Here is a 16096-nt window from a genome sequence, read left to right as displayed (position 1 = left end):
AGGGAGAGGGAGAGAGAGAGAGAGAGAGAGAGAGAGGGAGAGAGAGGTACAGAAAGAGAGAGAGAGAGAGAGAGAGAGAGAAGATAAGTTTGTTTACTTTCAGAGCTCAGCAGCAGCAGCAGGTTGGCATCAGTTCTGGCCCGGAGAGTTTCACTAATTAACTCCAAAGAGGATGTGAACGTCACGCGTGAGAGTGTGTGTGTGTGTGTGTGTGTGTGTGTACTCACTGATGCCTCTGTAACGTGGCGGATTGGCTTTCTCGTCTAACTGTAGTTGAGTCTTCACATACTCTGTAGGAAACGTGATGCAGATCTCAATGCCGCCTGCGATTCCACCTGCAGATGACAGATCAGACAAACATGAACACACACACACACACACACACACAGTACAGGCAACATTTCGATTCGATTATGTTTCTTTCTTAACCACACGATGCAGTAGATCATGAAATCTAAACTCTGATCATGATTTGGTTCACCTCAATCATTAAGGTATGATTCATGTAGAAAATATTCCAGATAATCAATGTAGAATTGTAGATAATATGACTGAACAAGAACAAGGTTTCATGTCTCTTCTGCTCACCAAGGCTACATTCACTCGATCAGAAATGCAGTAAAAACAGTAAAATATTTTTACAACTTAAAACAACTATTTCCTATGTGAACATCTGTTCAAATGTAATTTATTTCTGTGATCAAAGCTGGATTTTCAGCATCTTCAGCTTCACAAAACACAAACACGTGACAGCGATCTGAATCAGACTGGTGTGACTAGTTCACGTTACGAGATCTGGTTATTGTTTATAGTGTCTCTGACGGAGCACATCCTGACACACACACACACACACACACACGGTTTATCAGTGTCAAGGGCACAAACTGAAATATATGAGCTACACAACAACGCTGAGAGCAAAATCTTCCATCCATCTCACTCACTGTCTCTTTTCTATTTTCCTTTCCATTTTCTTGCTTTAGATCAATGTTTTTTTTCTTTACTACAAGGTTCATTTATCAACAGTAGAACTAGCAATTCGAAAACTACCTCTAAAGCATTCATTAATCCTGGCAAGTTTTAACATTTACTAATACAGTATTAAGATTGTATAACGTATCTGTTACAGATCTGAGCTGATATCAAACCTTTGCATCTTTATTAAATGAGGTTAAAGGAATAGTTGACCTGAAAATGACGAAAATGCTCGTCCTGGGGTCATTCAAGATGTAGATGAGTTTGTTTCTTCATCAGGTTTGTAGAAATGTAGCATTGCATCAGTGTCTCATCAATGGATGCTCTGCAGTGGATGGGTGCCGTCAGAATGAGAGTCCAAACAGCTGATAAAAACATCACAATAACTGATGGACTGGACTGCTGTGGATTATTGTGATGTTTTTATCAGCTGTTTGGACTCTCATTCTGACGGCACCCATCCACTGCAGAGCATCCGTTGATGAGACACTGATGCAATGCTACATTTCTCCATTAGACCGAAACAAACTCTACACAAATGTTATTTAATGTTCGTTCATGCATAAACTAACTATGACTAATGCAACCTTGTTATAAATGGTTACTAATAATTTTTTCTTACACACTGAGACCTGTTTGAAAATCTCTCTCTCTCACACACACACACACACACACACACACACAGAGAGAGAGAGAAAGCAGCTAGTCAATAACCCCGTGAGCTACTGCTGGTTGTTTCACCCTGAAGCATCATAAATCAAGCTAAAGAGCTCACGTCTGCGTGTGGAAACAGAAACAGAGCGAAGGAAGGAAATGACCACAGACGTCACATCTGAGGCCTGCCAGTGAAACACCACTGATGTACACCAGCCAGCGCTCGGAGTGTGTTTCTCTAATAACCTGCTGCAATATCAGTCAAAACACACACACACACACACCTTAATAACCAAACACACCACATCAATAAAACACAAGCTCTCAGCACTCACACAAGCCCTACAATCTACACTAACTGTCCAAATCTCCTGATATCTTTGGTTAAAAACGTTAGGTTGCACTAATGTTTGATCATATCACGTGTCAATACACGACCTGTACTTACTACTTAGCCACTACTAAATATTGTAGAAACATAATTTTCTGTAAAGTTGCTTTGTAACGATTTATTTTGTAAAAAGCGCTATACAAATAAACTTGAATTGAATTGAATTGAAAAGATGCTCGGAAGAAAGTCCATGCTGCTCTTTTCAATACAATGAAAGAGAATTAGGAACGATGCTGATGAGGTCAAAAAAATTGCAGAGAAAATACCTTAAAAATAGACTTATGCACTAAGTTATAGTTATATGATGGTTTATCCACAAATATATGGAGTACTTTAGTTTTTTTAATGTAAAAATGTATGATTTCATTATATGGAAAAAAGGATATACACAATTTCATTCACGATACCATTGAAGTCAGTATTTGTTATTTTGTGGATGGACTTTTATGCTCACCAAGGCTTCATTTATTCTACTAAAAATCCAGCAAAAATATAAATATTGTAAGATATTTTTAAACTTTGAAGTAACTGTTTTCTATGTGGATATCTCTTAAACTGTAATTTATTTCTGTGATGCTCCGCTGTATTTTCAGCATCATTCCTCCAGTCTTCAGTGTCACATGATCTTCAGAAATCATGAAAATATGATGATTTACTGCTCAAGAAACATTTCTGATATTTTTATGTATTTTTTTTTTCTTGGGGAGCCGATAGATTCAATTCTTCAGTATTCTTTGATGAACAGAAATCTCAAAAGAACAGCATTTTGTTTTAAATAGGAATCTTTTGTGACATTATAAATATTTTTGCTGCTACTTTTAATCAACTGATCAGCATCCATGATGAATACAAATATTAACTTATTTTTTTTTAATCTGACCCCTAACTTTTGCACCCACAGAAGAAATAAAGTGACCCAACGTTCACTTTTAATAATTATTCCTGTAAGTCTCTGTTTTAATGAGATGTGCTGATTCCCGCCGGAGGAATGTGTTTCTGGCGTTACATTAAAGGCAGACGACAGATGAATAATTCCTTTCATGTTTCTCGAGGAAGCAAACGACCACATCACGGCTCTATTAATACGAGATGTTTGATCTACTCGAGACCCTCAGGTGAGAGACGGACCACATCAGCAGGACAGACAGAAACACAGAGACAGAAGAAGAAGAAGAAGTGATTGTGAATGATGTGGTGGTGAAGCCTCGGCCTCAGAGAGGAAACAAGCACTAACTGCAGCCTCCCGGCGACACACACACACACACACACACACACACTTACACAGGGCTCGAGTGATGAAGAAAACACAATAGCAGCGATCTGACGGCTCTCCATTAGACCGAAGCGCCCTCAGGCCACGACCCATCACTGTAACACAACCGAATGAAATATCTGAACTATATATCTCAATATATTTGAGAGTTTAATATACAGCAGGGTTCAAACGTCTGAGAGCACGCTTAAAAAATACTGCAAAAATAAAACAGAAGCAATTCATGTTTTTGCTTTAATTTTAGTTATTTTTTGTTATTATTATTATTATATTCTTTTGATTTATCCCTATATAGTTTTATTTAATTTTTTTATTTATTAGTTTTAGTCGTTTCAAGTTGAAGGAAAATTAGAAATGTTGAAAAAAAAAAATATTTATATATTTTATTTATAATTGTTTTCAATGTATATTATTATTTCATCATATATAAATATTTATACATATTTTATATTATTTATTTTACATATTTTCTTTCAGTTTACTTTTTTAAAATAATTTTTCATATGCAGTTTTAATTAAATTATATATTATATATATATATAATATTATATATATATATATATATATATATATATATATATATATATATATATATATATATGGCAATTTCACTAGTCATCTTCAGGATATAATACACACAATATTTGGACATAAATATTTAAAGTGTATGAATATTATTGTCTTTCTATCCAGATGAACTGAAAAGGCTAGAACTAAAACAGTTCAAATCTATTTAAAACAATCAAGACGCTTTTGCTCCACACAAAAAATACAGAAAATACAAAACACAAAAAATACAGAAAAAAAGATCAAAACTAGTGCAAAAATAAACCATGCAAATGAATTGTTTAATCACGGTTTGATTCGATTGGAATGAATCAAAGGTTGCTGAATAAACAAAACGTTTCAGTGTCATATATATATATATAATATTTATCCTGATGCAACGTGCAAAGTGCATTAATGTGAATATGACAAAGCGGCAGAAGAAGAGCAAGTGATTGTTCCTCCAGATAAAAGTGTCTGCTAAAAGCATGGATGTAAATGTAAAGTGAATTTCTGTGCTAATCAACAGCATGTGACAGAGTTGTACTTCCATCACACGGTCCTGAACGTTCCCATGACAGGAGATGCCACATGTGAACACGTCCTCCTGTCAGACGGCTGTAATCTCACCACACATGTGACTGTGGAAAACTGCTCTGGAATGCCGTGTGTGTAACGTGTGAAATGTTTCCAGGTCACGGATGGGTTTGTGTGACAGTAAACCAGAGCCGCTCAACAAGACAAGACAATACAGAGTCCAACACACAACACACAACACACGAGAACATCCAGAACCATCCCAAACAAAAGAGCTTTTGATCTTAGTGTGAATGAAAAGTACAAATGATTATTATATATATTAGTGTATACAAATGCATCATACAAACAGAGAAATGCAGAAAGTTTGAAAGCACTTCCACACACACACAAACACACACACACACACACACACACACACACACACACATATATATATATATATATATATATATAAATGTGTGTGTGTGTTTGTATGTGTGTGTTTATGCAAAAATAATAATTTAATAAATGTTGAAATATAAATAAATTGTTAAATACATAATTTAGTAATTTAATACATAAATGAATACATAAGTAAATAAATATTTAAATATAAATAAATAAATGGTTGAACAGATGGATGAATGAATGTTTAAATATGTATTTAACAATTTATTAATATATTTCAACAATTATTTAATGCTTTAATTTTAAATAATTTGTCATTTTATATATATATATATATATATATATATAGGCTATATGTGTCTGTGTGTGTGGGAGTTAAATATATGGGTATAAATAAATAATAGAAATAAAAAATAGAATTATAACATATATAAATTTAAAAATATGACAATTATTGTTAATATTCTTCATTATCTTATTTTATTTTTATATTATTCTTTCATTTATTAACTTATTTTTTTTTATATAAATATAAATTCATTGTTTTCTTGTTCCAGATATTACATATATTTATTTTGAATAGCTTTTAATTAAATTATACCATTGTGTGTGTGTGTGTATGTGTGTGTGTGTGTGTATATATATATATATATATATATATATATATATATACACACACACACACACACACACACACACACACATATATATATATATATATATATATATATATATATATATATATATATATATATATATATATATATATACACACACAGACTTATATTTTTGTATCTCATGTTATGACAATAGCAATTACTGAGCAAAATAAAGGCAAAATACAGGTTTGCACTGGGCTCAGCTCCAGCACCAGCCTGTCATCCTCTCCTGTAAATGAGACGTGGCGTCTCCATCTGAAGACTGGTTTGTGTAATTACAGACGGGTGGAGCAGAGGAAATATCACAGCCATTAAAACCTGTCATTCAGTTTCAGATGAACAGTTTCCAGATGGAAGTTAGTTCACCAGTTAGTTTCCCAGAGACCAGCGCTCAAACATACAGCTGTATATCTCCATCTCTCAGAGCATCATTAGTGTGCAAACAATAAAGCCTTGAGCTGCTGATTGCTTTCATAAAATACTCTGATAAAAGACACACATCTGCAATAAATAGTGAGAACTACATTTATAAATATGGTTAATAATTCTGAAGAATAAACAAAGTAATATAGTTCATAAGGCTATTGTTTATCTTATTTATTTTTGACAACTTTGATCACTGCTCATACAATCAGATGTTTCTATGCTTTTTATATGTAATGTATATACTATACATACATTTTAGCTGTAAACACCCCAGGTAATGATGAAATATACCTGATACTGATTAATCATTACATTATTTAGATAGATAGTCAGCAACCGTGTTTACAAGTTGTGTGGTAGTTAAGTAGTTATTATCTAATGATCTAGTGAATGTAAACAGCTGAACAATAAACCAGGAGTTTTCTGAAAATAATAAATCGCACACATTTCATACAAAAGTCTAATTATCGGTGTTTTCTCTCTTTTTCTGGAGCTTCCTTCACGAGCAATAGATATTCAGAGTTCAGAAATTATTCAAATTCACCTCAGATGTTCTTCTCTGTGAGTTTTTGGTGTTTGTGTGTTAGTTATGAGTAGAAACTGACCTGCCAGGATGGCTTTTCCAGGATGAGTGAGTGTGGCTTTGCTCTTCATCTTCAGTCTGATCCTCACAGCGCTGTTTCATCTGATCTGAGAGCAGCGCGCGATCCGCCGATCATGGGCTGATGACGTGCGACTGCGCTCAGCCAATCAGCAGTCAGATCGACACACAAGGGCGTGGCTCACGTCACTCTCTCTCTCTCGCGCGCTCTCTCTCTCACTCTCGGCGTCACGCCCTCCAGAAACCAAACTCCATTTAAATGTCAATCTTCTCTCTAAAACTCCGACTGACCGAAAAACAGCTGGAGATTTAAGTTTAATAAATAAGGTACTAAATAAATAAACCTGCAAAACGTTAACTAAATAAATGAACCAATATTTAAACAGGAAAACACATAAACACGGGAATAAATAAATATAAAGTATTAATAAATAAAATAATAAATGAAATAACACAAATAGTTAAAAAAAATAAAAATAAAGTTAAGAACAAATACAGAAAATAATAACGGAAATATATAAAAATCAATTTAAGGCCTACATTTAATAAAATGTGTTTTATTAAGTCATTTCTAACTTTATTTTCTTCTTACAATTATTATATATAAATAATTTTTTTAATTTATTGTTTTTTAAATGTAATAAATTTGTGCAGGTTTGGGCCTCCATGCATTAAAGTTACATGTAAATAAATCATCTGCAATCAATCTAAAGGAGCTACCGAATCAGAATGAGCTTTTATTGTTATTTTACACACACTTTTACTGTATATTAAGCACTAAATTTAACATGGTGAGCCCCATGGCTTCTTCTAGACATGTACTACAGTGCTACCATAGTTTTATAGGATTATAGATTTTTGGGACATGGTTTCTATAAAGTAATTTAGAAATACATTTTCTGATTCTATCACTAGGGAATATGAAATTGGGCATTTCAGTTAGAAACCTAATCACTGAATGCATTGTATCTTTTGAATTGAGCAAGAACCCAGATATGAACATGCAGGAAAAACACATTAAACAGGAACAGCGTGAAGAGAGTGAGACAGACTGAACAGCACATGTAAACTTTATTCTCTGTCTGCGTAGAAGTCGCTACACGCTGAGCAACCAATCACTTTTTTGTATTATAATGCATATTGTTTTCCTAAAAAATAATGTAATCTTTTAACTACAACATCACACAGGACAGTGCATATGGCTTGCAGTAATACAGATGATGAACAGCACCGGAAAAAGCTTTAGTAATCATGCGCAAGTTAACAGCTACATCGACCTAGCATTAAATAAACAGACGTCCGGTTGATCTTCACATTGCAAAACTGAAATTTAGTACCAACTGAAATGTAAACAAGAAGTTAATACTTGCAGAATCAAATTATTAAAGGTAAGAATAGTCTGCGCTACAAATATTTGATAATTCACCCGAACTACAGTACACTCTTAAAAATAAAGATGCTTTAAAGATTCTTCAGAGCGATGCCATAGAAGTAGCATTCAGTCAAAGGACCGTCTCTTTCTTACATTTTTACAATCTGAAGAAGCTTTTGTGAAACTGAAAGGTTCTTCAGGTGATAAAGGCTCTTTATGCAAACATTTAGACCGAAAGCGTTGTTCTATGGCATCGTGAAGCAGCTTTATCATCAAGAGTGTTGTTGTCTGGGTCTAGTGTCTTTCCTCTCGTCATCAGTGCGATCTGATTAATATCAAATGAAAGATAAGTTAATGAGCAGCTTGTTGGAAGGAGCGCTGGGTGTTCGTTTGATTGCAGAGATGTTTTTTCATGCTTTCTGAATGTAGCATAGGCACACATTTCCCAGAATTCCTAGCGGGAAAATTCAAGGCTGGAGGTTGAAGCCGTACACCGGAGGAGCGAAACCGTAAGCTGGGAAACCCGTCTGAGGAGTGACCGGTGTCTGAATGCTGCTCAGCATCAGCTGTTGACCTGTGTGACACACACACACACACACAGACAGACACACACACCGCACACACACACACACGCACACACACACACAAACACACACGCATACACACACACACACACACAAACACGCACGCACCGCGCACACACACACACACACACACCGCACACACACACACACACACACACACACGCACCGCACACACACACACACACACACGCACCACACACACACACACACACACACACACACACAAACACACACACACACACACGCACCGCACACACGCACCGCACCGCACACACACATACACACACACACACACACACGCACACACACACACGCACACACACACACGCACATGCACCACACACACACAACAGACGCACACAACAGACACACACACACACACACACACACACACAAAGACACACACACACACACACACACACACACAGACACACACAGACACACACACACAAATTCACAATCAGTGTGACCAGGCGACTATTTAAGTAACTGTTAAATTAACACATTACTTTTTAATTAACAAGAAAAAACCTGAATTATTGTTTCAAATAAGGCCAGTTATAAGCTGCGTTACAAACCATAATTAATGCATTCAAAATACTCTGATAATGCATTACATAAAACGGCCAGAAACATCATAACCTGGCTTTCACTGAACAGTTATAAATTATATTGCTCAAACTGCATTTCATAATAAAAGTTTCCTAAAACGGTTTCTGATCAGAACGAGAAAAGAGGAGAGAGCTGCTGATGAACGGACCGTAGACGATGGAGGAGGCTTCAGGAGTCTGCTCTTCAGCCGCTCTCGTGTCCTCCGCCTCCAGCAGTTTATCCACCTGCAAGAGACGCACGCAGAAGTGAAGCGAGCAGCAAACATCACTGTCAAAGTGTCACGCTGCGTGCTTTCATCAAACACCGCTTCACACACTCCTCAATCCTTCTGACGGCTCTCTTCATGCAGATCACATGCTCACACTCACATTCAGCTACCAACACAGCAATCACTTTCTATAAGCTTTACAGAAATATGACTAAAAACTGCCACTTAAAAAACACAATGCTCAAAAATCTCACATTTTATTTATTATGTATGTATTTATTGTTACAATATGTAAAATGCAAGCACCTACAACTACAACACCTTAACTAAAACTAAATCTAAACCTAAAACTATTCACATTCACATTTATTACAAACATATATATATATTTACATATTTTATTTTGTTTATTTTTCTATATTTGTTTGTTTATTTAGTAACTTATTTAAAAAAGATAACTACATTGAGGCTATTATATCTAATCTATCAGATTATATTATTTATGCAATCAGAACAATATTTATCAGGCACTAAAATTTACACCAATTATAACTATTGAATAGAAATAGTGATAAAAAGCAGCATCTGACTTAAAATGATCAAACTGACACAAAATAAAGGGAGACTGAAATAAAATAAATATACAATTTTAAAAAAATTTCAGTTTAGCAACATTTCAAAATTTTATGTATTTTAAAAAGATGTAATAAAATAACTGAAACTGAAATCTTAGACATATTAATATAATATTTACTAAAAACAACAAAAACACTAAAACTTTAACTGAAATTAAAATGAAAATAGAATATATTAAAATAAATAATTTACACGACAAGCACCAGATTTTCATAACTTCTTGTCCATATAAATATCAGCTTCTGAAGAAAAATATATATTTTTGCTCAGTTTGAGTCTCTAAATATATAAAAGCCTGATGTATAAAATATGACACTGAACATAAGACGTGCAAAATTTTATTTTTATTTTATTATTTTACGATTTTGTCTAAAGGTTAAATGTATGTCCCATTTAAAAAAAATAACTAATAATTTTATATATATATATATATATATATATATATATAAATAAAAATGTTTTTTGTTTGTTTATGTTAGGCATTCCAGAGTTTAAGGTGAGAGTGTTTTTGCTGCCCCCTGCAGGTCAGACGGATGTACTGCATCTGAACTGAGCGTCGGACACCTGCAGGATTTACACAAATATTAAAGGGGGGTGAAATGCTCGTTTTCACTCAATATCCTGTTAATCTTGAGTACCTATAGAGTAGTACTGCATCCTTCATAACTCCAAAAAGTCTTTATTTTTATTATATTTATAAGAGAAAGATAGTCTGTACCGATTTTTTCCGGAAAAACACGAGCGCCTAGAGGTGTGACGTGTGGGCGGAGCTAAAGAATCACGAGCGCCAGTAGGCTTTTGAGTTGAGAGGATGTGGAAGCTGTGACACAGATCCAGAGGCTGAAATTTAACAAGAGCAGCATCAGCAAAGGCTTCTCTATGTGGTATGTACTGAAACTGTATATATTTGCTTAGCGGTTTTGGAAAATGACTAAGTTCCACTTTGTCGTCTTTTTTTTTTTTTAAGCTGTACATGTGGAAAGTGCAGTTTGATGACAACATCGCATGTTGTTTACTTGATGTGCTTACGCGCCGATAGCTAAGTTAACAACACAGAGATATTTGAAGCAGTTTTACTCACCGCATGCGGTTCCAACACACGATCGTGACCCTATTTCGTTGGGACTGCATTATCCTTAAGATATAAACGATATACAAATCCGGCATCAAACTGGGCCTTGTTTGTAAAACAAGCGTCTTCGAAATGCAGGGAACAAACAAAAACACTTGCACAACTCCGTTGATGCTCTGTAAAAATAAACTCCATCCACTGGTCCCTTAATGCTGTTTCTCTTTTGGTAATCTGTGCAGGGTTGTCTTGCGCTGGCAACCAAAAACACACTTCTTTTGTGACATTTGGCGACGCTCTTGCTCTGATCAGTGAAGTCTGTTGTGCTCTCAGTGCTCTGCTATATGGGAGCGCGCGCTCTTCCGGCAGAAGTGCCTCAGGACCCATATAAGGAAATTCCGCTCCTTCTAACGTCACACAGAGCCATACTCGATAAAAACTTTCCGAAACTTGTGACAAACCGGAAGAGGTTTTTTTGGAACAGAAATACTCCTCCAAACGTACAACTTAATTTTTGAAACTTTGTCCATGTTTAGCATGGGAATCCAACTCTTTAACAGTGTAAAAAACTCAGTATGCATGAAATAGCATTTCACCCCCCATTTAAACAATACTGATTTAGTTTGAGAAGGCAGTCATAAATGATTTGGGTTCATATGAAGACTAACGCTCGACTCCAGCAACCACTTCACATCTTAATAATTCTCCTTCTTATAATAATAATTAGTTTCCTTTTATGTTCTCAAATATGCACTTACACAAACAAACAAACAAATAAACAGGCTTATTACAGCTACAGAGCAGTGCACTGTGGGTACTCAAGCAAACCGGTTATGAATCTGTACTCTACATGCGCTAATGTCTAATAGAGAGACAGACAGACCTTCACCTGTCCAGAAAACTCATCCACCTGTGGAGGACCAAACTCAGATCAGCTGGAGCTGGAGCTATTCTAGCATTCATGCAATCACAACTATGTTTATCAGACACTAAACATTATATATAAATACACTAATTACAACTAATAAACTAGTTAACACTCTAGATGTTATTAACAGATTGTCCAAAACAATAACTCTATTAGTAAATTGATTAAATTATAGGTGTTACTTCTAATAATGTTAACAAAATCTGATTACAGTATTTTTTTTTTTTTTTTTTGCTGAAATACATTCATTGACACATTATTAATATGATCTACTTGCAGTTCTTTTGCAAAACAGATGTTAATACGTTAATATTTCACTTGGTATAAAAGGAGAATCTGCCAAATGTTCACATTAAATTAAAAAAAGAAATTGCATGAATAAATGAATAAATAAATAGTCACTAAATTGATTGCAAATGTAAAAAAAAAAAAAAAAATTCTGTGCGAATCATTCCTTTAAACATGAATAAAATGACAAATAAAATATAGAATGGAATAAAAAAATTATAAAATAAAAATTTGTTAAACAAAAGATTTTACGTAAATAAAATAAAATGTTATTTAAATAATAACAGAATTTTCATTTCTAGGTAACCTTTTTACAATTGTAATTTATTATATTTCAATTATTATTTCATCCTGTATATGGAGTAAGTGTTTATATAAAAATCAAATTCATCCAATAGGAACATTTATACTAAGGACCTGAACGGTGAAGGAAAAAGTGGATTTGGTGAAAGAAACGCTGACTAATGTTGTAAGTGGGCTTTTATTTCGCGAGTGCGAGTGTTTTCTGATGATCAGCACATGCTTGAGCTCATACACACCTTGCTCAGGTACTCTCTCATCACCTGGATGAAGTACGGCATGGAGAAGTCCACGAGGCCGTGTCTCCAGGACAGCTCCAAAACCTGGTCAGGAGCCAGAAGATCATAACAGCTGAAGAGACACGCGGCGAAACACTCGCGCTTCCCTTCTTCAACAAACCAGCGCAGGAGATCCAGAGCCTGAGCGCCGTCCTGAGACTCGGCGGAGAACTGCATCGCATCCTGACACACACACACACACACACACAGAGAGAGAGAGAGAGAGAGAGAGAGAGAGACACACACACACACACAGAGAGAGAGAGAGAGTCACAGAGACACACACACACACACACACAGACACACAGAGAGAGAGAGAGAGTCACAGAGACACACACACACACAGAGAGAGAGAGAGACACACACACACACACACACAGAGAGAGAGAGAGAGCGAGAGACACAGAGAGAGAGACACACACACACACACACACACACACACACAGAGAGAGAGAGAGAGAGAGACACAGAGAGAGAGACACACACACACACACACACACAGAGACACACACACACAGAGAGAGACACACACACAAACACATACACACACACAGAGACACACACACACACAGAGACACACACACACACAGAGACACAGAGACACACACACACAGAGACACAGAGACACACACACACACACACACAGAGACACAGAGACACACACACAGAGACACACACACACACACAGAGACACAGAGACAGACACACACACACACAGATGCACAGAGAGAGACACAGAGACACACACACACACACACACACACACACACACACATAGAGACACACAGACACACACACACAGAGACGCACAGAGAGAGACACAGAGACACACACACAGAGAGAGAGACACACACACACACACACACACACACATAGAGAGACACAGAGACACACACACACACACACACACAGAGAGAGACACACACACACAGAAACACACACACACATATATTTAGACGGATTCTGCTCTGCTTTTCTTTTTGTTTGGCAGAACGTACAAAAGAAATAACGCCAGAGTTTTCAAACAACATGAGGAGAGAAAATGAGCAGAATTCTCAACAAACAAAGCCAAAACAAAAGCAGTTGCACGTGTGTGTGAGTGTGTGTGAGTGTGTGTGTACCCTGTAGAGCTTGTCTCTCTTGCACAGCTGGATGCTCTGAGGCCAGCGCTGGTTCTTCTTGTAGAGATACGCAGCGATGCGTCTGAACTCCATCAGCTCGTGTGTCTCCAGCCTCTGAGCCAAAGCCATCGAGTCGAAGTTATCGTACGCATCGATGGAGGCACGCAGACCCTGAGCGGGACGATGGAGAGACACTTCAGATCTCACCGAAGCTGAAGAACGTGTGTGTGTGTGTGTGTGTGTACCTGGTAGTCCTCTTCCTCCGTCAGCAGGTTGTTTAGTGCTTCATTCACGGCTCTGTTGTTGTGGCTCTGCACTGATCTGAGATACGGTTTAACCAGACGCAACTGATTCACCTGCAAGCACACACACCACCCTCATCACAGCAGTGCTGTCAGCGATAAATACACTCAACACAAATCAGTTTGTTAAGTGAAAATAAAATACAAAAAGATACAAAATAATAAAAAACTAAAATAATTACAAATAATAGTTATATAAAAACTAAATAAATAAATATAAATAAAATAATTAAAAATAATAATAATAAATAAATATAAATAAAATAAAATAATTAAAAACAATAATTAAAATAAAATAAAATAATTTTAAATTAAATTAAATAAAAATTGCAGTGGCAACTAACAACTAAAAAATTACAAAATGACTAAAACAAATGAAAATTATCACTCAAAACTACATATAAAACTTAAAGCTAATAAAAAATCTTATACACTATAATATTTAAATAATACTTAAATAAGAATGCATCAAAGTAAAATAACAAATATTAAATTAAAAACTTTAACTCACATTAAAAGTAGAAATGCTGTCTTGGCATCAAATTGAAATGTAAAAAAATTAAATTGAAGTAATAAAATTACTGAAATTTAAATAAATTAAAGCTAAGAAGAAATATAAAAACAAAAAAATGTAAATGACAAAAGCACACAAATAAAAAATAAAACGAATTTTAAATAATTTTAACTAATAATTAAAACCAAACACTAATAATAAAACCTTGTACGCTATAATATGATACTAAATAATGCTGCAACACAGAGAAAAATAAAATAAAATAAAATAAAATAAAATAAAATAAAATAAAATAAAAATACTTACATGAAAGTAGAAATGTTTCCTAGGGAACTAACTGAAATAAAATAAATTTAAAATGATGTACAGTAATAAAATACCCAAAACTAAAATTCAAATAAATTAAAGTTCAATGGAAATATAAAAACAAAAACATAACAAGATGACTAAAAAGAAAAAAAGAAAAGAAAAAAACATAAAACTAAAAAACATAAAACAAAAACTAATTAAGATTCTATAATATATAAATAATACTAAAATAGTGCTGCTATTTAAAAAAACACTGGACTATAAGTCGCATTTATTTAGAACCAAGAAAAAACATTACTGTCTCCAGCCGCAAGAGGGCGCTCTGTGTCTTCAGTGTAGACTACAGGAGAACTGAGCAGCATAGAGCGCCCTCTGGTGGCTGGAGACGGTAATGTTTTCTCTTGGTTCATTTGTCTTAGTTCATTTCTCTTGGTTCATGTCAAATTAATTTTGATAATAATTAAGTCACACCTGACTATAAGTCACAGGACCAGCCAAACTATGAAAAAAAGTGCGACTTATAGTCCGGAAAATACGGTAGTACCTGTGTGCATGAATGTTGGCGTACCCTGCTGAAGAAGCTGACGGCTCTGTTGTGATCCAGTCGAGGAGCGAGAACACACAGCAGATCGTTGAGCAGAAGCGGTTTATAATCCAGATAAAACTGCAGGGATTTATAATACAGCTCCACATTCGCCACCTTCACGAGAACAACGAACACAACAACATTACACATCCTCACACATAACCGTTTCTCATCTGAGCTGCTCCACAATCACTGCACTGTGACGTGAGAAACACTGCAACGTGTGATCAGTGTCATGTGACCTTGCTGATGAGCTCTTTGAAGGAAGCGTCTCTCCAGGCGTCGCTGGGGTGCGCTATCATCGTCAGGATGGCGTTGTCGTACTCCTCATATTTATCATACAGGAGAACAAGCTCCGCCCACAGATGGGCCTCTTCAGCCGCTCGCAACACCTGACCAATCACAACACAGCAAATCATAAACACTGCCTTTCCTGCAGTGCATTCATATCAATATTAATCTTAACAAGAGAAAAGTATAAACTTTATAGGTAATTACACTACCATTCAAAATGTTAAGATCATTATGATTTGAGGA

General features: G+C 35.5%; 2 protein-coding genes across 10 annotated transcripts in view; both read right to left on the bottom strand.

Annotated features, from left to right (window-relative positions):
* LOC113111803 (tricarboxylate transport protein, mitochondrial) overlaps positions 1-6635 on the bottom strand; it is a 32511-nt gene extending 25876 nt beyond the window's left edge. For 2 of the 4 annotated variants that reach the window (XR_003293356.1, XR_003293357.1), the window contains exons 1-2: positions 6457-6598; positions 228-335 (exon numbers count right to left, since the gene is read on the bottom strand). Coding sequence is in view for 1 of the 4 variants with exons in the window: in XM_026276898.1 (XP_026132683.1) it covers positions 228-335; positions 6457-6505 (157 nt within the window). In the remaining 3 variants the exon portion in view is untranslated. Of the gene's footprint in view, positions 1-227; positions 336-6456 lie in introns of all 4 variants that reach the window. The other 2 variants (XR_003293358.1, XM_026276898.1) reach the window with 2 other exon arrangements.
* Positions 6636-7504: 869 nt separating this feature from the next.
* Positions 7505-16096, bottom strand: part of cltcl1 (clathrin, heavy chain-like 1) — a 31691-nt gene continuing 23099 nt past the window's right edge. For 3 of the 6 annotated variants that reach the window (XM_026276894.1, XM_026276891.1, XM_026276893.1), the window contains 8 exons: positions 15802-15951; positions 15518-15673; positions 14094-14204; positions 13849-14019; positions 12689-12910; positions 11817-11843; positions 9169-9244; positions 7505-8398 (listed from right to left, as the gene is read on the bottom strand). In XM_026276894.1, coding sequence (XP_026132679.1) covers positions 8292-8398; positions 9169-9244; positions 11817-11843; positions 12689-12910; positions 13849-14019; positions 14094-14204; positions 15518-15673; positions 15802-15951 — 1020 coding nt within the window. In that variant the 3' untranslated portion in view covers positions 7505-8291. The remainder of the gene's footprint in view (positions 8399-9168; positions 9245-11816; positions 11844-12688; positions 12911-13848; positions 14020-14093; positions 14205-15517; positions 15674-15801; positions 15952-16096) is intronic. The other 3 variants (XM_026276895.1, XM_026276896.1, XM_026276897.1) reach the window with 3 other exon arrangements.

The sequence above is a fragment of the Carassius auratus genome, chromosome 12, assembly GCF_003368295.1.
Source record: "Carassius auratus strain Wakin chromosome 12, ASM336829v1, whole genome shotgun sequence".
NCBI lineage: Eukaryota > Metazoa > Chordata > Actinopteri > Cypriniformes > Cyprinidae > Carassius > Carassius auratus.
This window is presented reverse-complemented; position numbering and strand designations above follow the sequence as displayed.